This window comes from Hyperoodon ampullatus, assembly GCF_949752795.1.
Source record: "Hyperoodon ampullatus genome assembly, chromosome: 9".
Lineage (NCBI taxonomy): Eukaryota > Metazoa > Chordata > Mammalia > Artiodactyla > Ziphiidae > Hyperoodon > Hyperoodon ampullatus.
Window position 1 is genome coordinate 67,487,939 of NC_136922.1, and position 18,075 is coordinate 67,506,013.

At 52.0% G+C, this 18,075-nt stretch overlaps 1 protein-coding gene across 1 annotated transcript in view; it reads left to right on the forward strand.

Moving 5' to 3' along the window:
* The window catches only part of EEPD1 (endonuclease/exonuclease/phosphatase family domain containing 1), a gene marked incomplete at its 5' end in the record, with an annotated part of 125,129 nt that extends 109,378 nt beyond the window's left edge, over nt 1-15,751 (forward strand). The window contains 5 exons of the mRNA XM_079711303.1: nt 2,698-2,808; nt 6,222-6,356; nt 8,544-8,682; nt 12,941-13,135; nt 15,050-15,751. Coding sequence (XP_079567429.1) covers nt 2,698-2,808; nt 6,222-6,356; nt 8,544-8,682; nt 12,941-13,135; nt 15,050-15,249 — 780 coding nt within the window. The 3' untranslated portion in view covers nt 15,250-15,751. The remainder of the gene's footprint in view (nt 1-2,697; nt 2,809-6,221; nt 6,357-8,543; nt 8,683-12,940; nt 13,136-15,049) is intronic.
* Nucleotides 15,752-18,075: the final 2,324 nt, after the last annotated feature.

Here is an 18,075-nt window from a genome sequence, read left to right on the forward strand (position 1 = left end):
CCAGTGAGGCACCAGATGGGCAGCGGGGAGCTGCTCTCCTTTCTAATGATTCTTGGATTCGGCTCTAATGAGCGCTCAGCACGTAAATGATCCCCTGGCAGGAAATTGGACCCTCTGGAAGTACATTTCCTGCTGGATCCCTAAAATTAGAGTCGATAAATTCCACCAGCATTTTCCCAAGTGCTTCATTTCCTACCCGAGGATGGCTACCAGCCAGGACCATCTGGCCATGGGGATTCATCCGAGGCAAAAGCCCCCCATCGGGAATAACACTGTCCGTGGCAGTGTTGAAAGAGGAATGGATAAAAGTCACTGATGACCAAATCCCAGAGAGAACACTTCCCAGGCAAACTCAAAGTCAGGTTAAAATTGAGGCAATTATTTAAATAATTAGCTTCAAGAAGAAATTCCTCCTTTTGTTTATCATACACGGATTTGAGGACTGTGGTCTTCCTTGGAGTTTCCTGGTTCACCAGCAGAGCGTCACTGGGCGCCATGCTCTGTGCCAGGTGGGCTTTATAAAGGTGACTTGGGGACAGTCCCTGCCCTTATGGTGTCCACTGCTGGGGAGAGGTAGACACGTAAACACATAACTGTAAAAGCAGCATGACTCCTAGAACAGTAACCATCTAGAGAAGCCCTCCCAGCAGGCTCCATCCTTGCCTGGTCTCATTTTCTCCATAGCGCTTGTCACCATGGCAATGACTGGCTGAGTACTTGCTTATGCCTCGTCTTCCCTCTTACAGCATGAGCAATGGGAGAGCAAAGAACAGACCCTTAGACCCTGGCATCTCTCAGCCATTGGATGTGAGCCTCCCAGGAAGGGCACGAGTGCAGCTGTCTGCAGCTGAGACATTCCCAGAGGGGGCTGCCAGCTGACGGCTGTGTGCCCACAGCACCACCTAAATCTGGGGCGGATGCTTAGGGAGCATGTGGCCGCTGCAGTGGTTCTCAGACCTTCGCAGGCATCAGAATCACCTGGAGGGCTTGTTAAAACACAGGTCGCTGGGCCTCACCCTAGAGTTTCCGATACAGTAGGTCTAGGATGGGGCCAGAGAATTTCTAACAAGTTCCCAGGTAATGCTGTTGTTCCTGGGCCCCAGACAACACTTTGAGAACCACAGGGGTGGTGCGTCAGCATAGCCATCACAGGTTACCCAGTGGACGGATGGTAGGTGATCTAATGACAGAGAGGCAGGGAGACCTCTACAAGCTGTGCCAGTGACCCGGGTGCGAGAAGATGGGTTCTGAAAACGGGCCACAACAGTGGTGCTGGAGAACAGAAAGAGGGCACTCCAGACACACGTGACGCAGGGTGGGGCCTGGTAAGCGCTGGCATGTGGGAGGAGAGGGAAGAGAGCAGCTGGAAGGATGCAAATGCCAGGAACTGAGATGGGCATAACGGCATGTGCCTTTGGGACCTGCTGGCTGTGTGCTTCTATGGAAACCTTCAGATGGGAATGTTAAAAAGGAAGTTGAAATACAATTCAAAACTCAAGAGAGGAATCTGAGCTGCAGGTACAGATTTGGGGGCCTTTGGGATAGAGGGATAAGCTGAAGCTGTGGGGCTGAGTGAGATTAGTCCAGGGCAGCTGATTAAAGAGATAGCAGTGATGCCTCCAGAAGGGAGCCAAGAGATTGGCTTGTAGGGCGGGCAGAGAAAGAGATGAGTGGGGTGGTCCAAGGTCATGAAGCAGAGGGACAGGAGGGTGTCACCGGGAAGGGGCAGTACCAGCTGTCAGAGAATCTCAAATGAGATGAGCCCAAATCTGACAAATTCTGGGGTCGCCTCAAAAGAACCAGCCCTAAGAGACGGGGTTGTGTTTGAGTCATGAGTTAGAGGAACTGGTCCACATACTCTGAAGCCCGTAGTTTTTCAACTCCTCATTTTACTTTGTGCAATTGTATTTTGCCTTGATGATAAAGTCGCCTTACGGTACTATGCTGGTGGAACACACATAAACAAAAAGAAGCTCACCCTACAAACACACATGGGGCGTAGTAACCATCCACGACAGGAGGGCTTTCTTCTCAGAGGAAAACCAAGGTGAACAGTACAGTGGTGCACGGTGAAGGTGGGAGGGCGGTCAGTTGGTGTTTTTTTAATTGAAGTATAATTGACTTACAATATTGTATTAGTCTCAGATATACAACATAGTGATTTGACATTCTTATACCTTATGAAACGACCACTACATTAAGTCTAGTTACCATACGCCACCATACAAAGTTATTTCACTATTGACTACATTCTGGGGGTCAGTTTTTGCGCCTCTAATATAAGCGGTGGGAAGACAAGACACCATGTATTCATCTCTTCTCCTCTTCATTTGATGCCTATCTAGACCCTCCTGGGACCTTAACCACTGGTTTTACAGGGATTAAAAGGATTCTGACAACTTGTTTTGAGCTATTTGTGGTAAAATGCTACAAAGAGAATCAATTGCTGGGAGCTAAGAGTCCCCCAGTGATAATGATGTATTTCACGGGTAGACAGTTTGCTTTTTAATTTGTGGCACTTGTTTTGCCATCCAGGTCTTCGCGAGCCCTGGTTTCTGAGAACACAGGGATGAAGTCTGACAAGTGTCTGAATCAGGCGGATGAGTCAGGATCACACATTTTCTGGCTCCTCCGGCCGCCCGCAGCGGGAACGGCTTTAGGCGGGGACACATACTGACCTGTGCTCTGTCTTTACAGTTCTGTACGGAGCTAAACCAGCCAATCCTGCCCAACATCCGCAAGTGGAAGGGGCCCCGAGGATGCTGGAAGGCCGTTGTTTCGGAGAAGCCCACGACTCAGCTCCAGAAGGTACGCCCTCATCTGCAGAACTGGGGTTTTCCATTTTCTTTTCCCCTGATCACAGACATTTAAAATTATTTTCCTTTGCCAACACCGTTGATGTCATTTTGTATTTCTGCCCAGTTGTTAGCTCTTGGCCGTTTGTTTCAAAATGCCCTGGTTCTCCTTTCCTGTTTGGATCAGGAACGGACTGCCGCCCATTCGGAAATGGGAGTTTGGGTGTTGGGAGGAAAGGAGAAATCCTGTCTGGAGCCAAGGCAGCAAATGGGGCATTTCAGTCCTTTGTGCTCCTAATCCCTTCTCCACAGTTCTAGCTTCTGCCAAGTTTGTGGAGAGCCCATTGTTCACTGACTGAAAACTTCAGATTCACTTAATTCATACGTGAGGTGTTTGCTTTCAGTGGTAGGAATTGTGCGTATGGAAATGCTCTGTGGAAGATTTCAACAGATTTTAATTTTGAATTTTCTTTCATTAGTATTGCCCATATGGGTTTGGGTCAATCTCTGTATGTATACATTTTCACGCCTACCTATGATATTCAAGACCAGTTTTTTACTCACTGGAAATATTCAATATCAGTGGAGGTTTCGATTTTTTTAAAAAAGACTCCTGATACTTAATTATGAGTGGATTATATCATTACATAATTTTCCCATAAATGCAGATGTTATATTTTTTATCTCTAGGATACCTAATATGCTTATAAACACACATAAATTGTACTCATCTGAGTGATATTTGAGATTTGGGGCTTTTAAATTATAAATGTTTACTAGATTAAAACTATCCAGTCACTTCTTGACAATAAGCTCTCTTTTTAGCTACTACTTTAAAGTGTGATGTAAATCTTACTTCTCTGGGTTTTGGGGTGTAAGTGGTTACTGCAGGTAACAGCCAGCGTACATTCACAAGGAGGCTGGAAATACAGCTAGATTGGAAGGTCTTTACCACTGTAGCTCATAGCCATGTCTTCTCAGTCCACATAGAAATAGTTCTAATACCACCTTGCTTTTTTTTTTTTTTTTTTGCGGTACGCGGGCCTCTCACTGTTGTGGCCTCTCCCATTGCGGAGCACAGGCTCCAGACGCGTAGGCTCAGCGATCATGGCTCACGGGCCCAGCCGCTCCACGGCATGTGGGACCTTCCCGGACCAGGGCACGAACCCGTGTCCCCTGCATCGGCAGGCAGACTCTCAACCACTGCGCCACCAGGGAAGCCCGCTTTTTTTTTTTTAATAGCACTTTACACAAATATGTAGGTTCACAGGGCTCTTACAGTCCATTTAACACTCTTTTTTCATCTGTTCAGCAAATCGTTAAAAAGGTTACTGTGTGCCAGGCACTATGTTATATGCCAGATATTCACGGTGAGAAAAAGAGACCCAGTGACCCAGCCCTGCCCAGGGGCTTGGCTGAGCCTGATGGAGCCTGTTGGAGGGACAGGCCAGGTAACCTCCAGGTCAGGTGTCAAGGCCATTGGAGAACAGCGTGTGGCTGCCAGTCAGATCTCTCAGCCTCAATTCCTTCATCTGTAAAATGGGAGCAGCAGCCCCTCCCCCAACTCACAGGGTGGCTCTAGGATTTTAAAAGATAATGTGGGCTGAATGCTTGATTAACAGACATAAGCCAGCGCCTGGCAGGGTACACATGAGGCGGCAGGCAGGTGTACTGGGAGCTGGTACCTGTCGCAGGCTGCAGCTGGTCCAGTTTAGCCAGTTGTTGCCGAGGGTATAAGGAACCAGCAGTGGAAAGAGCAGCATGCACAGCCTTGTGAGGCCAGAAAGGCCCAGTCTTGCTGGGAACATAGGTGAACAGGCATGAAAGGCAGCACTAAGCAGGGAGGTGCCCACCCGGAGGACTCAGAGGGCAGTGGGCAGCGGAGCCACTGAAGGATTTTAAGCAGAAGGGGACCTGAGCAGTACTTTAGGGGGGTTACTCTGGCGCCACTGCTTGGGAAACAGTAAATGGGGGGACAGCCCCCTGAAGCCGACAGGGCAAATACATTTCCCTCACTTTACGCCTGAGGAAACAGGTTTAGAAAAACAAACAGAGTGGCTCCCCCGAGGTCCCAGGGCTAAGTGATTCGAGGGGATGAGACCCAGGTCTTCTCACTCTTAAACTAGCACTCGTTCCAGTGGGTGGGCAAGTCAATCATTTAAAAATAGAAACATGCACGGCACGCAGGACACTGTTCCTTCCTTCCCCCCTCTTCAGCACACATGTGGCTGGGACCTGAGCTGAAACTGGGGACTCAGCAGAGGCCACTGAGGATGTGCAAAGTCACTTCTCCTTTCACAAGAGCATCGCCAGCCCCTCGGATGACGCTGCTGATCCCACGCGGGCAGCAGAGCCTCCAGCAGCTGGGATCAGGGCAGGGGGATCTTTTCTCTTTCCACAAGCCACCTGGTGACAGCAGCACGAAGCAGGCAGGTTCAGAGCGGCCCCTCTGATGGCCAGAGGTGCAGGGGTTTCTTTAGCCCCAAGCCCTTGACCCTGCCGACACCACCCCCATCCATCTGCCCCACTCACCGGCCTTCTCAGTGCCCTGCACCGGGGCTCCAGACCCCTGTGTGCAGCCCCGCAAGCCTGAGGAGGGCCTTTGATCAGTTCTAAACCACTGGGACTGGTAACCCTGACCTCTCTTCATCCAGCAAATATTTATTGAGCTTCTGCTAGGTGCCAGGTCCCAGTTGTTATCAGCAGCAACTAATCAGTAAGCAAAACCACCCCTTGGAGTCTTATATTTGACCCTCAGCATTGCCATTTACCAGCTGTGGGGTTTCGGGGGAGTTACTTAACCTGTCTGAGCAGCTGAGTCTTCATCTGACAGATGGGCGTGTGAGTGGCTACCTCATGGGAGGCGATGATTAAAAAGATAACTCCAGGGCTTCCCTGGTGGCGCAGTGGTTGAGAGTCCGCCTGCCGATGCAGGGGACACGGGTTCGTGCCCCGGTCCGGGAAGATCCCACATGCCGCGGAGCGGCTGGGCCCGTGAGCCATGGCCGCTGAGCCTGCGCGTCCGGAGCCTGTGCTCCGCAGCGGGAGAGGCCACAACAGTGAGAGGCCCGCGTACCGCAAAAACAAAAACAAAAACAAAAAACAAAAAAGATAACTCCATGCCTAGTCTGGGCTGCCCCCAATCCCCCCAAAAGTAGAGCCCAGGCACGCCAGCTGTATGTGAAACTCTCTGAAATTGCCAGTCTGGGAAATTTGGTGGGGGAACAGGGAGGAACATGCCGTGGCTTTTGGATGTGCTTTTGTCTCAGAAACAGGCCCTGGGCAGGTAACCCCAGGACCCGGTGTAGAGCCTGCTGCTTCCCCCCTCGTCTCCTCCTGGCCTCACCTGCCGCTTCCCCAGCTCGGGGCTGAGCCCCGCCACCAGACAGACCCCTCCGCACACTAACGCCTCGTCTTCTCCCGCAGGGCGCTGGGTTTGCAGGGTTCCTGTGGGACACCGTGGCTGGGGTGGAACTGAGAGATGCCACCTGGCAGGAGAGCTCGCCTGGCAACGGGCACGGGAAGCCCACAGGCCCCAGCCCGTACCTCGTGAGGTTCAAGGTACCGCTTGCTCATGTTGCCGTGAAGGGCCACCCCTTCTAAAAAGGGGAAAAAGTCCCCTTTTGAACTGTGAGCCAGAGAAGCTCATCTTTTTGATTTGGTTTTCTTCTCTCTCAGGGCTGGGTCAGCATGCACTCTTGGGGTTCCCTTGGCTGGGAACTTGTCCAGAGCAGGAATGAAAGGGATTTGGGGAGACTATAGCTCTGGTAACTTTGACATCTGGGCAGGAAGGAGATCAGGTGGTTGCCTTTCAAACCTGATAAACAGTAGAATCACCTGGAGAGATTTTCTTAAAATCAGGGTTTCCTGGACCCTGCCCCAGACACACAGAATGTCCGGTTTTCAAAAGCACCTCCAGTGCTTCTTCTGTTCTCCCTGCGCTGGTTAAGGACGCTGGGCCTTTGGGAATTGCGGGATTAGAGGGCAGCAGAACTGCTCTGAGGACCCCCCTTCTCTTACCAGGGGGAGGGGGGACCCTTGAGAGGTCATTTGGGTTTGGAAGGGGCTCAGAAGGAGCTTCTGGGCGGTGGGGTGAGGGCAGCCCTGTAACTGACACCTCCAGATGAGCCCTGTCTCACCAGAGCCGGGAGCAGCAAGCAGACTGATCTGAGCTGCCTCTTCGATTGCCCTGGACGCCTCTGGGAAGTATTAAGGCACAGCAAACAGTCAGAAGCTGGGCAGCAGGAAGGAGGAGAAGGCAGCAGCCAAAGCAGATCACCAAGTCAGCAGTTGGCCTTAACCCCGTGAAGTGACAGGGTCAGGCAAGGGTGGTCCCCAGCAAGCCGCCTGCAGGGTGTCTGGGACACCCCCTTTCTGTAGGCTCCAGAGCAGTTCTGGAGCCTGAGAGTTGCCACAGACCTCAGCACAGTCTCTCCCTGGCAGCACGGGGCTGGGGCAGCCCATATGCTAGGGGCTGTGGTGACTCTGGTTGAGGTCTAGCCCAAGCTCATCCCGCCTCGCACACGTGGTTGCAGAGATGCTGGCGTTCCATGTGCACACACATGCCCGGGGGTGTCTGCGTGTTGTGCTTATGGTACTGATGCATAAATCAGCTAGGTATCACCTCTTCCATGGGTCCCTTTTCTATGTAAAGTGACTGTACTGGCTTTGGCCAAGCAAGGCAACAGGCAGAACCAGCCAGTGTCTCTAGGGGGCAGGCTGTTTTTAACGGCCAATGAGAAATGCTTTCAGATCACGAATTACTGGCCCAGATCCTCTAAATGAAGTGATCCCCTAGACAGGCACGTAGCCTCCTCTACTTTGTGTCTCATCCTAGGCCCGGCAAGTTGTAGGGACAGAGATGTGGCTTCTCTCTCCAGGCAGGTTTTCCCCGCCCACGGCCTTACGGTGGTTCCCCCGGGGGTCAGAGCCACAGCTGCAGAGGGAGCTCTCCCGGCTGGGCACTGGCGATGGCAAACTGGGGTCACATCTGTAAAACGAAACTGGTAGCCTCCACCTCCCGGGGGCTCCCTCTGCACCTCCACTTCCTGGTAGGGTTTGGTGTTTGTTGCCATGACAAACAGAAGGGCCGGGTTGCCAAACCCAGAGCAGCTGAGCAGTGCTGCGGTGCTTGGGAGACCGACCCCGACTTTGCGCTTCCTCACCTGCCCTGGGGACCCAGGATGGGCATAGCCTGTGTGCCGCCAGGGTTCGGGCAGCTTTCGTTCTTCACATGTTTGAAATCAGGTGAAAGTAAGCCTCAGGGTGCAGGGGTCTCTGGAGGGAAGAGAACACATAGGGGAGGAGGAGGGGGGGAAGGCGGTAGGGCCCGGCAGCGGGTCCTGGCAGGGGGTGGCGGGCTGGCCCCGTGGGGATGAGCCCCAGGTCTTTGTTAACGAAGCTGCTAACCAGCTGCTAGAGCTGCCTCTTCCTCTCTCATAGCTGCTCAGAAGGAATAAAGCTACAAACATTTGACATTTCTAGATGTGCCCAATTTTCCAGGCCCTAAGGAGGAGTAGGGGGTGAAATGTAAAGGGTACACTGGTAGGACAAGACAGGTCTCGGTCCTGCAGGGGCCTCAGAAGACTCTTCCTGTGGCCGCCTTGCCTTCTCTCCAGGGGGAGCTGGCCTTGTGTGCGTTTCCCACCGTCGGTGTTGTGTAGGAAGCTATTCATGCGGCGGAGGTAACGGGTACAGGCAGTAAGAACATCTCTGCCTGGCCCTGATGCTTTGTTTCCCGTTGCCCAGGTGGGAAGTCATGACTTGACCCTGGTGAACCTTCACCTGGCAGCCCTGACCCTCCCAGGGGGTGAGAACCCAAGCAAGAGTCACAGTGACAGCCACTGCTGGGCTAGCTTCGTGCAGACCTTGCAGGAAACCCTGAAAGGTAGGAAACTGTCTTTTCTCTGTGGCTGGGCCAGCAGCCCCCACTTCTGCAGGACAGGCGGGGGTCACCTCTTCGGAGCATCTCTCCCCTCCCTTAGGCTGGCCATCCTGTGGGCGGCGATGCATACTGAGTAATGCATGGGAAACCACCACACCACCTGCATCCTGGGGAGCCTGGCTGCCCCCGTGCATGCTGACAGCTTTGTCTCTGTGGGTCTAGCGTGCGGGTTCCACGGTGTTGGTTTTGTGGCTCTTCAGCCTCTCTTTGATGGAAAGGATTAGGGGGGAAAAAACTAAGTGATGATACCCTCCCCCGTGACACCTATCGTGGGCTCCACTGCCCCGGGTGTGCCCCCGTGGTGGTCCTTCCTGCAGATCTGCACCTGCTCTTTTTGTGAAAGACAGTGGGTGACAAGGGGAGTGGGAAAGTCCTGACGAGCCGTAGTTGAATTTTTCTCCCTCGTGGGATGCCGACCTTGTTAAAGGAGCCATGAAGCCGACAGAAAAGCTGGATTTTAATCTTAGCTCTTTCAGCTGTAGGACAGCTGTAGGACAGCTGTAAGACATGGCAAGTCACTACCCTTCAAGCCCCATCTGATGGGGGCTGACAGTGCTAACCTCACAGGGCGCCCAGGGGCGTGGTAGCCGTCTGAGGGAGGACCCTGCACATAGCAGGGGCTCAGTGGACATGAGTTGACTCACAAAAATGCCAGAGGGATTAAGAGAACATTGAAAAGAACAGAACTTCAGGAGAAAGGTGGGGCACTCTGCTTTCCAGGCTCCTGGCCCCAGTAACGCAGAAGGTTTTCTGTGCGCGGTTTACCAGAAGGAAAAGTTGACACGGCTGTAAAGACTGGGACGTGCTCCACTGGGCTTGGCTTTTCAGAGCCCTGAGTTTCTCCAGGTGAGGGTTCGTAGCCGGAGGCCTGCGGTTCTCTCCTATATTCTAGAGTCTTGACCTGTAGTCCCTCGCTCACTAAGCCTTGTTTTCCCTTGTTGAACCGGCACCCCCCAAAAGGTGATTTTTGAAGATTTGGCTACAAAAATAACTCAGTCAAACTACACATTTACAGTTTGAAAAGATTTTTATCGTGGTAAAATATACGTAGCATGAAATTTACCATCTTCACCGTTTTTAAGTGTACGAGTCAGTGGTATTAAGTACCTTGACATTGTTTTATAACCATCACCACCATCCATCTGTAGAACTTTTTTATCTTCCCAAACTGAAACTCTGTACCCATTAAACATGAACTCCCCATTCTCCCTTTCCTCCCAGACCCTGACAGCCACCTTTTTACCTTCTGTTTTCTATGAACCTGACTGCTCTAGGTATCTCATGTCAGTGGACTCTTACAATATTTGTCCTTTTATGGCTGGTTTATTTCACTGACATTATGTCTTCATGGCTTGTAGTATATGTCAGAATTCTTTTTGGGACCAAAGACTGTTCCATTCGTGGGTCAGTGGACACTTGGGCTCCTTCCATCTTTAGGCTGTTGTAAATAATGCTGTTATGAACACTGATAGGCAGCTTACATCTCGAACCAGGATGTGCTGTGACCAGCGTTCTCCTCAAATTATGAGTCTTTGGGCTAAAAAAAAAGTCAGAAAGATGTTTAAGTTGAGATACTTCATCCAAGGAGCAACTAAGTGGGAAATTGTTCACCTACAGCTACTTTCTAACCTATTAAAAAGGATGACTTGATAGCTTTTAAATCTGTGGACATTTCTATTGTTCTTGATCTCAAGCTTTTCCTTTTCTTTACACGGAAGCAGAAAGGAAAGATGCCAGTTCCTAACTTCTCTGATAACCTTAGGCCCTCACTGTTTTTTCTGATATCCGGGCAGGGATCAGGTTTTTGTCAGAAAACCTGGGCAGGGTATTGTTCCAAGTTGCCAGGGGACTGTTGACCCACAGCCTGGCTAGGCCTTGACATGCCCATGTAAGGACAGTGACTCATGTCCCCGTGTCCCCCTGCTTGTAGCTAACATCCAGTTTGCTGTTAACATGGCAGAGCCAAGGATTCAGGAAGTGCTGCAGCCTGCCCAAGGGGCAACAAGGGTAAATCGACGAGCAGAGGTGGCTCAGCTAAAACAGAGACTAAGCCTTTATTCCACAGGCTTCTTTCTATCAGAGTAAGCAGAGCCGATTTGATTAGCAAACTCTGGGCCTTTCTGCCTTTGTCTGGAATGTGCACTCAGGTTGAAGTCAGCAGGGGCTGGGGGTGGAGTGCCCATCCTCGGATGGAATTTTCTTCTTTCAGACCCCACGGGGCCTGTTCTGTGAACTCAGCACGAGTGAAACAGGGCAAAGTCATGCTTGACATCTGGGTAAGACCTTCTTCCACTGGGGACTGGCTCCTGCTCTTGTCGCTGGCATTTTGTAAATCTAGGGTCTCTGAGGAAGTCAGCCCCAGGCATTCTCCCTTCACTCCTGGAAACTAAGAGAATGACTCAAGAGCCCACCCTGGCGCACAGCTCCTTGGGAGAGATCAGGCGCCTGCACATCTGTGGATCCTTAGAGGCAAGGACTGTCTCGATGTCATTACCAAACCGCTTTAACCAAAAGAAGGTGAGTTGTAAGAAACTGCCAGTTCAAAAAGAGCCGTTATTTTCATTCTTGAAGTTACACAGAGCTGGGTTTATTGACCCAGGACACCAGCATCTCTCCTGGTTTCAGAATTGTCTTTTTTTGGCCCGAGTTTTTCAGGTCTGCATCCCAATGAAAACCTCTCTCATTATATGGGGGAATTTTCTGCCTCAGCCTTTCCTAACTTCAGTTTTCCTTGATATTCAATAAAGGTAGCATCTTTCTCTTCGTTCCTTTTCAAAAATACACTGCACCTTAATTCTGCGGTTTTCTTCGTGCTTCGTTCACCATTTCTCTCCTGCGTGTTGATTGCTCGTCCGCCAGGCATCAGGCTCTGTTCCAGATATGTGGGGCTTTTCCATCCCAGCTCTTTGTAAAGAGCCCTGGATTTGAGGGCTAGCTCGGTGACTTTGGGCAAGCCCTTCCACCTCTCAGAGCCTCAGCTTCTTACCTGCAAGAGGGCCCGGCACACGGTGAGGGCTCAGTGGAGGGTCATTAACACTGGCCACGTATGAGTTGTTACTTGTATTATTCTCAAGTTGGCTTTCCTGTTGGAAGTTGGCACTGATTTCTCAAGACAGCTTGGTTGGGCTCGCCCTGCTTTGGGTGCCAAGGTTGTTACGATCTAGCTTGAGGGGTACAGTTACCTCTCCGTTGGTCACACAATGGCAGCAGGAAGGCCTTGCTCCCGTCCTCTGCTGTCCGCCACGCCCCCTGGAGGAGGGCATCATGTGCGGTGCGCTAGTGCCCTCTGTTGGTGGTTTGTGTTGTTTCACTTTAGATTTCTTTAGCCGTTATTATTGCAACATAATGCGTGCCCAGGAAGATTTTACTGAGTGTCTCGGATGCATTTGGCCCTAGTTTATTAATTGCTTTGCTTAAAGCTTTCCTTACAGGGTGCAACAGAAACGCCACTCCCTATGATAACGTGGCTCCCCGGAAGGGAATCTCGAGACAGGAAGTGACAGTCAGGCAGTGGATGGGAATCCCAGGGAGCCTAGCTGGGGCCCACTGTCCTTTCTGAGTGTCTCCTCACTTTGGAAAATACTTCATAACTATCCCACTTACTCTAGTAAATCAAACTATGAGAGAAAAGTTGAAAATACTGAAAGAGAAAAGCTTTCCACTTTGGCCCTGTATTAGTGTGCTAGGGCTGCCCTAACAAAATACCACAGGCTGGGTGGCTTAAACAACAGACATTTATTTTCTCACAGTTCTGGAGGCTGGAAAGTCCATGATCAAGGTGTTGGCAGGGTTGGTTTCTCCTGAGGCTTCTCCTTGGCTTGTAGATGGCCGTCCTCTCCCTGTGTCTTCACCTGGTCTTCCCTCTGTGCTCAATAAATGTTGAGCTTTTGTTAAATATCTGGGCAAGACCCTCAGGGCTTTTTGTGCTATAAGATTTGGAGCCCATGATCCGGAACAGAGGTGATCTCTCTTATCACATTGCCCCCCATTTCCAAATGTGTCACTAACCTACTCCTAAAGTTTGGGGGGGGTTTGTTGGACAAGGAATTTGGAAAAATTGGGAGAATAAGAACCATGCCACAGTCCTAACCCTGGAGAGTCAATTCAGAGAGTCATGGTCCTACTTAAATGAGTTGTGGTCAGTGTTGTGTTGACTTCCCACCACCTCTTACATTCCTGAATTTCTTTCTTCCACTTCCAGGCGAAAAAGAGGTGATAGTTTTAGGAGATTTCGGCCAGGGGCCAGACAGCAGTGACTATGATATCTTGAGGAAAGAAAAATTCCACCACCTGGTCCCCGCACACACCTTTACCAACATCAGCACCAAGAATCCTCAAGGTTCGAAGACTCTGGACAACATCTGGATCAGTAAAAGCTTAAAGAAGGTTTTCACAGGTAAGGCACAAGTGCTGTTCAGAAACAGAGTAAGGATCACCTGTCTGAGCTGACAGTTCTGGATTGTCTGGTTTCAGGAAGAGTCAGGAGTGACCTTCCCTCCTCTGTGGGCATGTATCAGGTTATTGCTTAGGGGGCTGTATAATTATCATTCAAACAGAGCCACTTTTAAGAGTGAAGGGGGTGTGAAAAACAATAAAAGGCATTCACTGATGTGCAGTAGGGCCAAAGCAAGTGTGTGTCTTAGGCAAACCTGGTTCCAGACTGGCAGCATCCCCCAATTCCAAGATGAGCTGATACCTTAGGCTAATTTTAAGGACACTTAGCCCTTCAGCAAACACTCCTCAAGCCCTGTCACATTCAGGCGCTGTGTTGTGGCCTGAGGAGCAGCAGTTGGAGGTGAGCTGACATGTCACCTGGCATCACGATAGGATGGAAAAGTTCTTTAGACAGGACTCCACCAGGACCAGGGTGTGGTGGGTAATCTCAGCACTGAAAAGCACTCCCCCCAAACCAGTCACTTGCTGAACAGACTTTGGGTCATGAAACAGTCATAAACAGAAGTATGGAAGCAGCAGGTCTTTTGGTGAAGGACAAGAACGGTTGTTCTCAGTTCTACCTGGAAGCTTTACTAAGCACCAATGGATGCAGATCATACTTCAGTGAGACATTAAAAAAGTTTTTAGGTACCAACGCTGAGGTCCCACTGTGAGACCCCAACGTGCAGCCAAGACTTAGATCCTCAGGACTAGAATTTCCTGTTGGACTGTGTCATGGGAGAACCCAAAGGACGAAGAAAGTGGGTCTCAGAGGGAGTGACGGCCATCAAACTAGGCAAGGTGCAATTTGCAGAAGCGCACTGCTGGCCAGACCAAGGCCAGTGGCAGGCTGCCGTGGGGCCCGGTGGGAGGGCAGTGCTGTCACCAAGGAAGCTGGAGCTCCCGAGAGCGCGAGGCCGGGAGGAAGGTAGAGATCGTCTCATCTACCCCCTGCTCTTAAGTTGTAGAAACCGAGGTGCAGGGAGGAGTTGCCACCATCGTGGAACTGTCACCTGGGCAGGCACAGCTCACACCAGAGCCCAGGCCTGGGTGCACTTAATTATCCGCGACGGTTGTCACTGAGGGCCGTGCCAGTGCTTCTAATTGCTCTGTCCTTGCTTTTGTGACTATTTCATTGTTGTTGTTGTTGTTGTTGTTGCGGTACGCGGGCCTCTCACTGTTGTGGCCTCTCCCGTTGCGGAGCACAGGCTCCGGACGCGCAGGCTCAGCGGCCATGGCTCACGGGCCCAGCCGCTCCGCGGCATGTGGGATCTTCCCGGACCGGGGCACGAACCCGTGTCCCCTGCATCGGCAGGCGGGCTCTCAACCACTGCGCCACCAGGGAAGCCCTCATTATTTATTAAACGTACCTCCTGCTTCATATATTTCTAAATCTTGCCTTTAAAGATACCTTTACTTTCTCATAAGCTTCTGTAACTTTCTCTTCTTTGTTCTTTTTGTAGAACTTCCTCCCCACGCCCATGCCCCCCTGCCCCCGTGTCTTTGCTTTGTGAAATAGGACCTTCACTTCGCTTTAGACATCTTTGCAGGGCATGTGTCTCTGTGTCAAACACTTAGCCTTGCTGGTCAGGTTAGAAGTGGTGCATAGGGAGGCGGGGGCCACCACACGTAGGCCGACGGGTGTGTGACTGGGCAGGAGGCCTGGACCCGGGGTAGTTTCAGGGCCTACATGGTAAACCCTCACTTGTCTGGCACATCCAATGGGCTGAAACAGCTCGTTTGCACAGACAAGCCGGCTGACTTGAGGGGTCTTGTCAGGCTTGCAGACATACAGCATTGGCCTCCAACCGCCAGCCTGTGACCTCCACCCTGTCCCCCATCCTGATTTCTGGGTCTGTCTTCCCTCTGCCTCCAGGCCACTGGGCTGTACTGAGAGAAGGCCTCACGAACCCTTGGATTCCAGATAACTGGTCCTGGGGCGGAGTGGCTTCTGAACACTGCCCTGTGCTCGCCGAGTTTTACACGGAGAAGGACTGGAACAGGAAGGAGGGCCCTCGGAATGGCAACGGGGTCACCCTGGAGCGAAGTGAAGCCAATATTAAGCACGAGCGGTGATGACAGCAAATCAGTTTCCCACCCGCTGACCCCGGAGGCGACGAGTTCGCCCTTCCTGGTGAAGATGCAGATCCCGAACTGCCTGCCCTTTCGTCCGTGTTCTGACGGCGCCAGCGCCCAGGCCTTGACCCGCCTGCCTGCCTTGCAGATGCTTTTGGACTCTCGTGGGGGAGGGAGCACGTCGGGCCCTCAAGGTGCTGGATGGTCAAATCAGAAGCCCGTGGAGAACTGGAAAGCCTCTGATCTGTGGGTGCTGCCAACCTCAGCTGCTGCCCTGGGCTGGCCACCCCGCTGCCTGGACCTCAGCTCGAAGGGAACAGCAGTGGAGGCTGAAGGCAGAGCGGGACCTGCCCGGGCGACGCCGGGAGCTCCTGTTTCTGACCACCAGTCTGCGACGTGCTGGCTGCAAATTCCATAAAGCTTTTAACTTGAGCACTCTCCTCAAATGTTTTGAGTGATGATTTTTAGTTTTGTTTTGAAAAAATAAACAGAGATGAACGTGCTTGGCCTCAGCGAGAGCCTGGGGGTGGGTCCCCTGCTGTGTGTGTTTTGTGCCCCCTTCTGACGCCGCTGGGGGGGCTGTGGCCTGCAAGGGCCCTGAACACGATGAACCCCGGGAGCTCCTTTTACATCCCCGCCTTGAGATCATGCAGACGCACCCGTCACACCCTCACTGACCCCCCGAGACCTCTGTAAAATCTTTAGATTGTCTCCTCCCTCCCACCCCGTGCTTCATCCTCTGAGCCCTCTGCCAGACCGTCTGTTACTTTGAAGGACCATTTGTGCCTCCAGACACTGTGGGTTCCCTTGTGCTGGACAAGCATTCCATCAGAACGATCTCCTTTCCTCCTTCCCCACCCACTCCAGTCCCCCAGCCTGGTCATTCTCTACCCAGAGACCCCCTCTGCTGATCCCGAGGAATAACTGTTGATTCTGGATCCTCAGGAAGCTAAGCCCTGGAGTGTCAAGGGAAGGAGGGTCCTTCTTTGTGAGGGGTGTTGGGGCGGGGGGCTGGAAGCGTGGGTTAACTGCCACCAGGCACCCTTTTCCTTTCCCAGGTTGGGTTCTCGCTTAGGTCCCCGTGAGACCAGGATTGTAATGTCCATTTCACAGCCGAAGAAACTGAGGCTTAGAGAGCTTCACCTCCTGAAGGTCACACAAACAGTAAGTAAATAGACGGGATCCACACTCAGTCCAAAGCCCATGCACACATGTCAACCCTGTGCTGTTGACACTGACATGTGAGAGTGTTAACACTGACAGTGAACGTGTGGACCACCGTCACCGCCAGTGGGAATCCAGTGGCTTGTTGGGCCCAGGGCCGGATGGGCAGTCAAAGGGGCCCGTTGTCCATCAAAGGCCACCTTTGGGGCCACCTGGCTCCAAGGAGCATCACTGGCCGTGAGCACGGGAAGGAAGCCCCTTTCTGGGGGCTCTGCAGGTACGTGGGCATCAGCCATGCCCACTCCCAGGGGGTGTCTCTTCAGTGGGAGGGTGAGCAGTGCCCGGAGGCCCGGAACCTGTGCCAGCTGAGCCTTGGCCAAAAGCAGTCGAGTTAGAATGAAAAGTCATGGCGGGTAGGAAGGGGTGCTCCCCAGCTGAGCTGACCTTTTTTGGTGCTTCATCTAAAGTTAAAAGCTCTACCTGCATTCACCAGCCAGATGCCCCAAGTCCTTTGAGCCAGATTTTTGCAGCAAAACTGTGGGAAGCAAAGGGCTTCTTAAGTAAGGAGAGAGGGAAAGAAATCCAGTTAAACAGCCTTTGCGAAGGTCATTTGGTTTGAGCCAGAGGCTGGGGAGCTAAACTGCAGCGGCCATACCTGCTATAATGGAGTTTGCGCAGGACTCCTGCTTAGCCTTGGCTGGACGCAAACTCACACCACAGACACGGAGTGGGGGCACTTGTCACCCGAGGGCCCCAGAAGTGCGGTCATTGCTCGGTGGCCACAGGCCCGGGGTTTGGAACCAGCAGGCCTGGCTGCTGAGACCCAGCTCTGCCAGGTCCAAGGCGCGGCCCCTGCAGGTTGTACTTGTCTGGCTGAGTCCCAGGTTTCTAACCTATTAAACGAGGTTAGAAGCCCTCAGGGTTGCGGAGAATAAATAACATCTACAAAGTCCTTAGCACACTGTCTGACCACAGGGCACAGCTCCACGGGGAACCGCTCCCCAGGACACATGGTGAGAGCTCAATAAGCAGCAGCGTTTTTTTTTTAAATTATTATTATTATTTTAGTTTTTTTGGCGGTACAGAGGTCTCTCACTGTTGTGGCCTCTCCCATTGCGGAGCACAGGCTCCGGACGCGCAGGCTCAGCGGCCATGGCTCACGGGCCCAGCGGCTCTGCAGCATGTGGGATCTTCCTGGACCGGGGCACGAACCCGTGTCCCCTGCATCGGCAGGAGGACTCTCAACCACTGCGCCACCAGGGAAGCCCTTTTTAATTATTTTAAATTATTTATTGTTTACATTTTATCCCCAGAGTTCCCCTCAACTGGAACATGAGCTTTGTGGTTTCCCAACAGTGTGTCATCCTGGACCGTCCACTGGTCCAGCTGAGCTCTCAAAAAGAAGGATCCCCACCCTGTGGAGCCTGTCACGTGGACACTGATCATCCGGCCCGCATTCCACTGAAAAAGACCCAAAGGCCCCGTAAGGGTCCAAGACTGCACCTCACGGTTCCCCCTGGTGGACAAACTTGGTAGGACACTCAGTAAGTCATCTCCCAGGGACGGAACCTGTGATTTGTTCTATTTGAGTTGACAGGAGATGGCAGACTGACTCTGTCTTCCAGAAGGAGTAAAAGCCGGGCTCAGACGTGGCATCTTAAG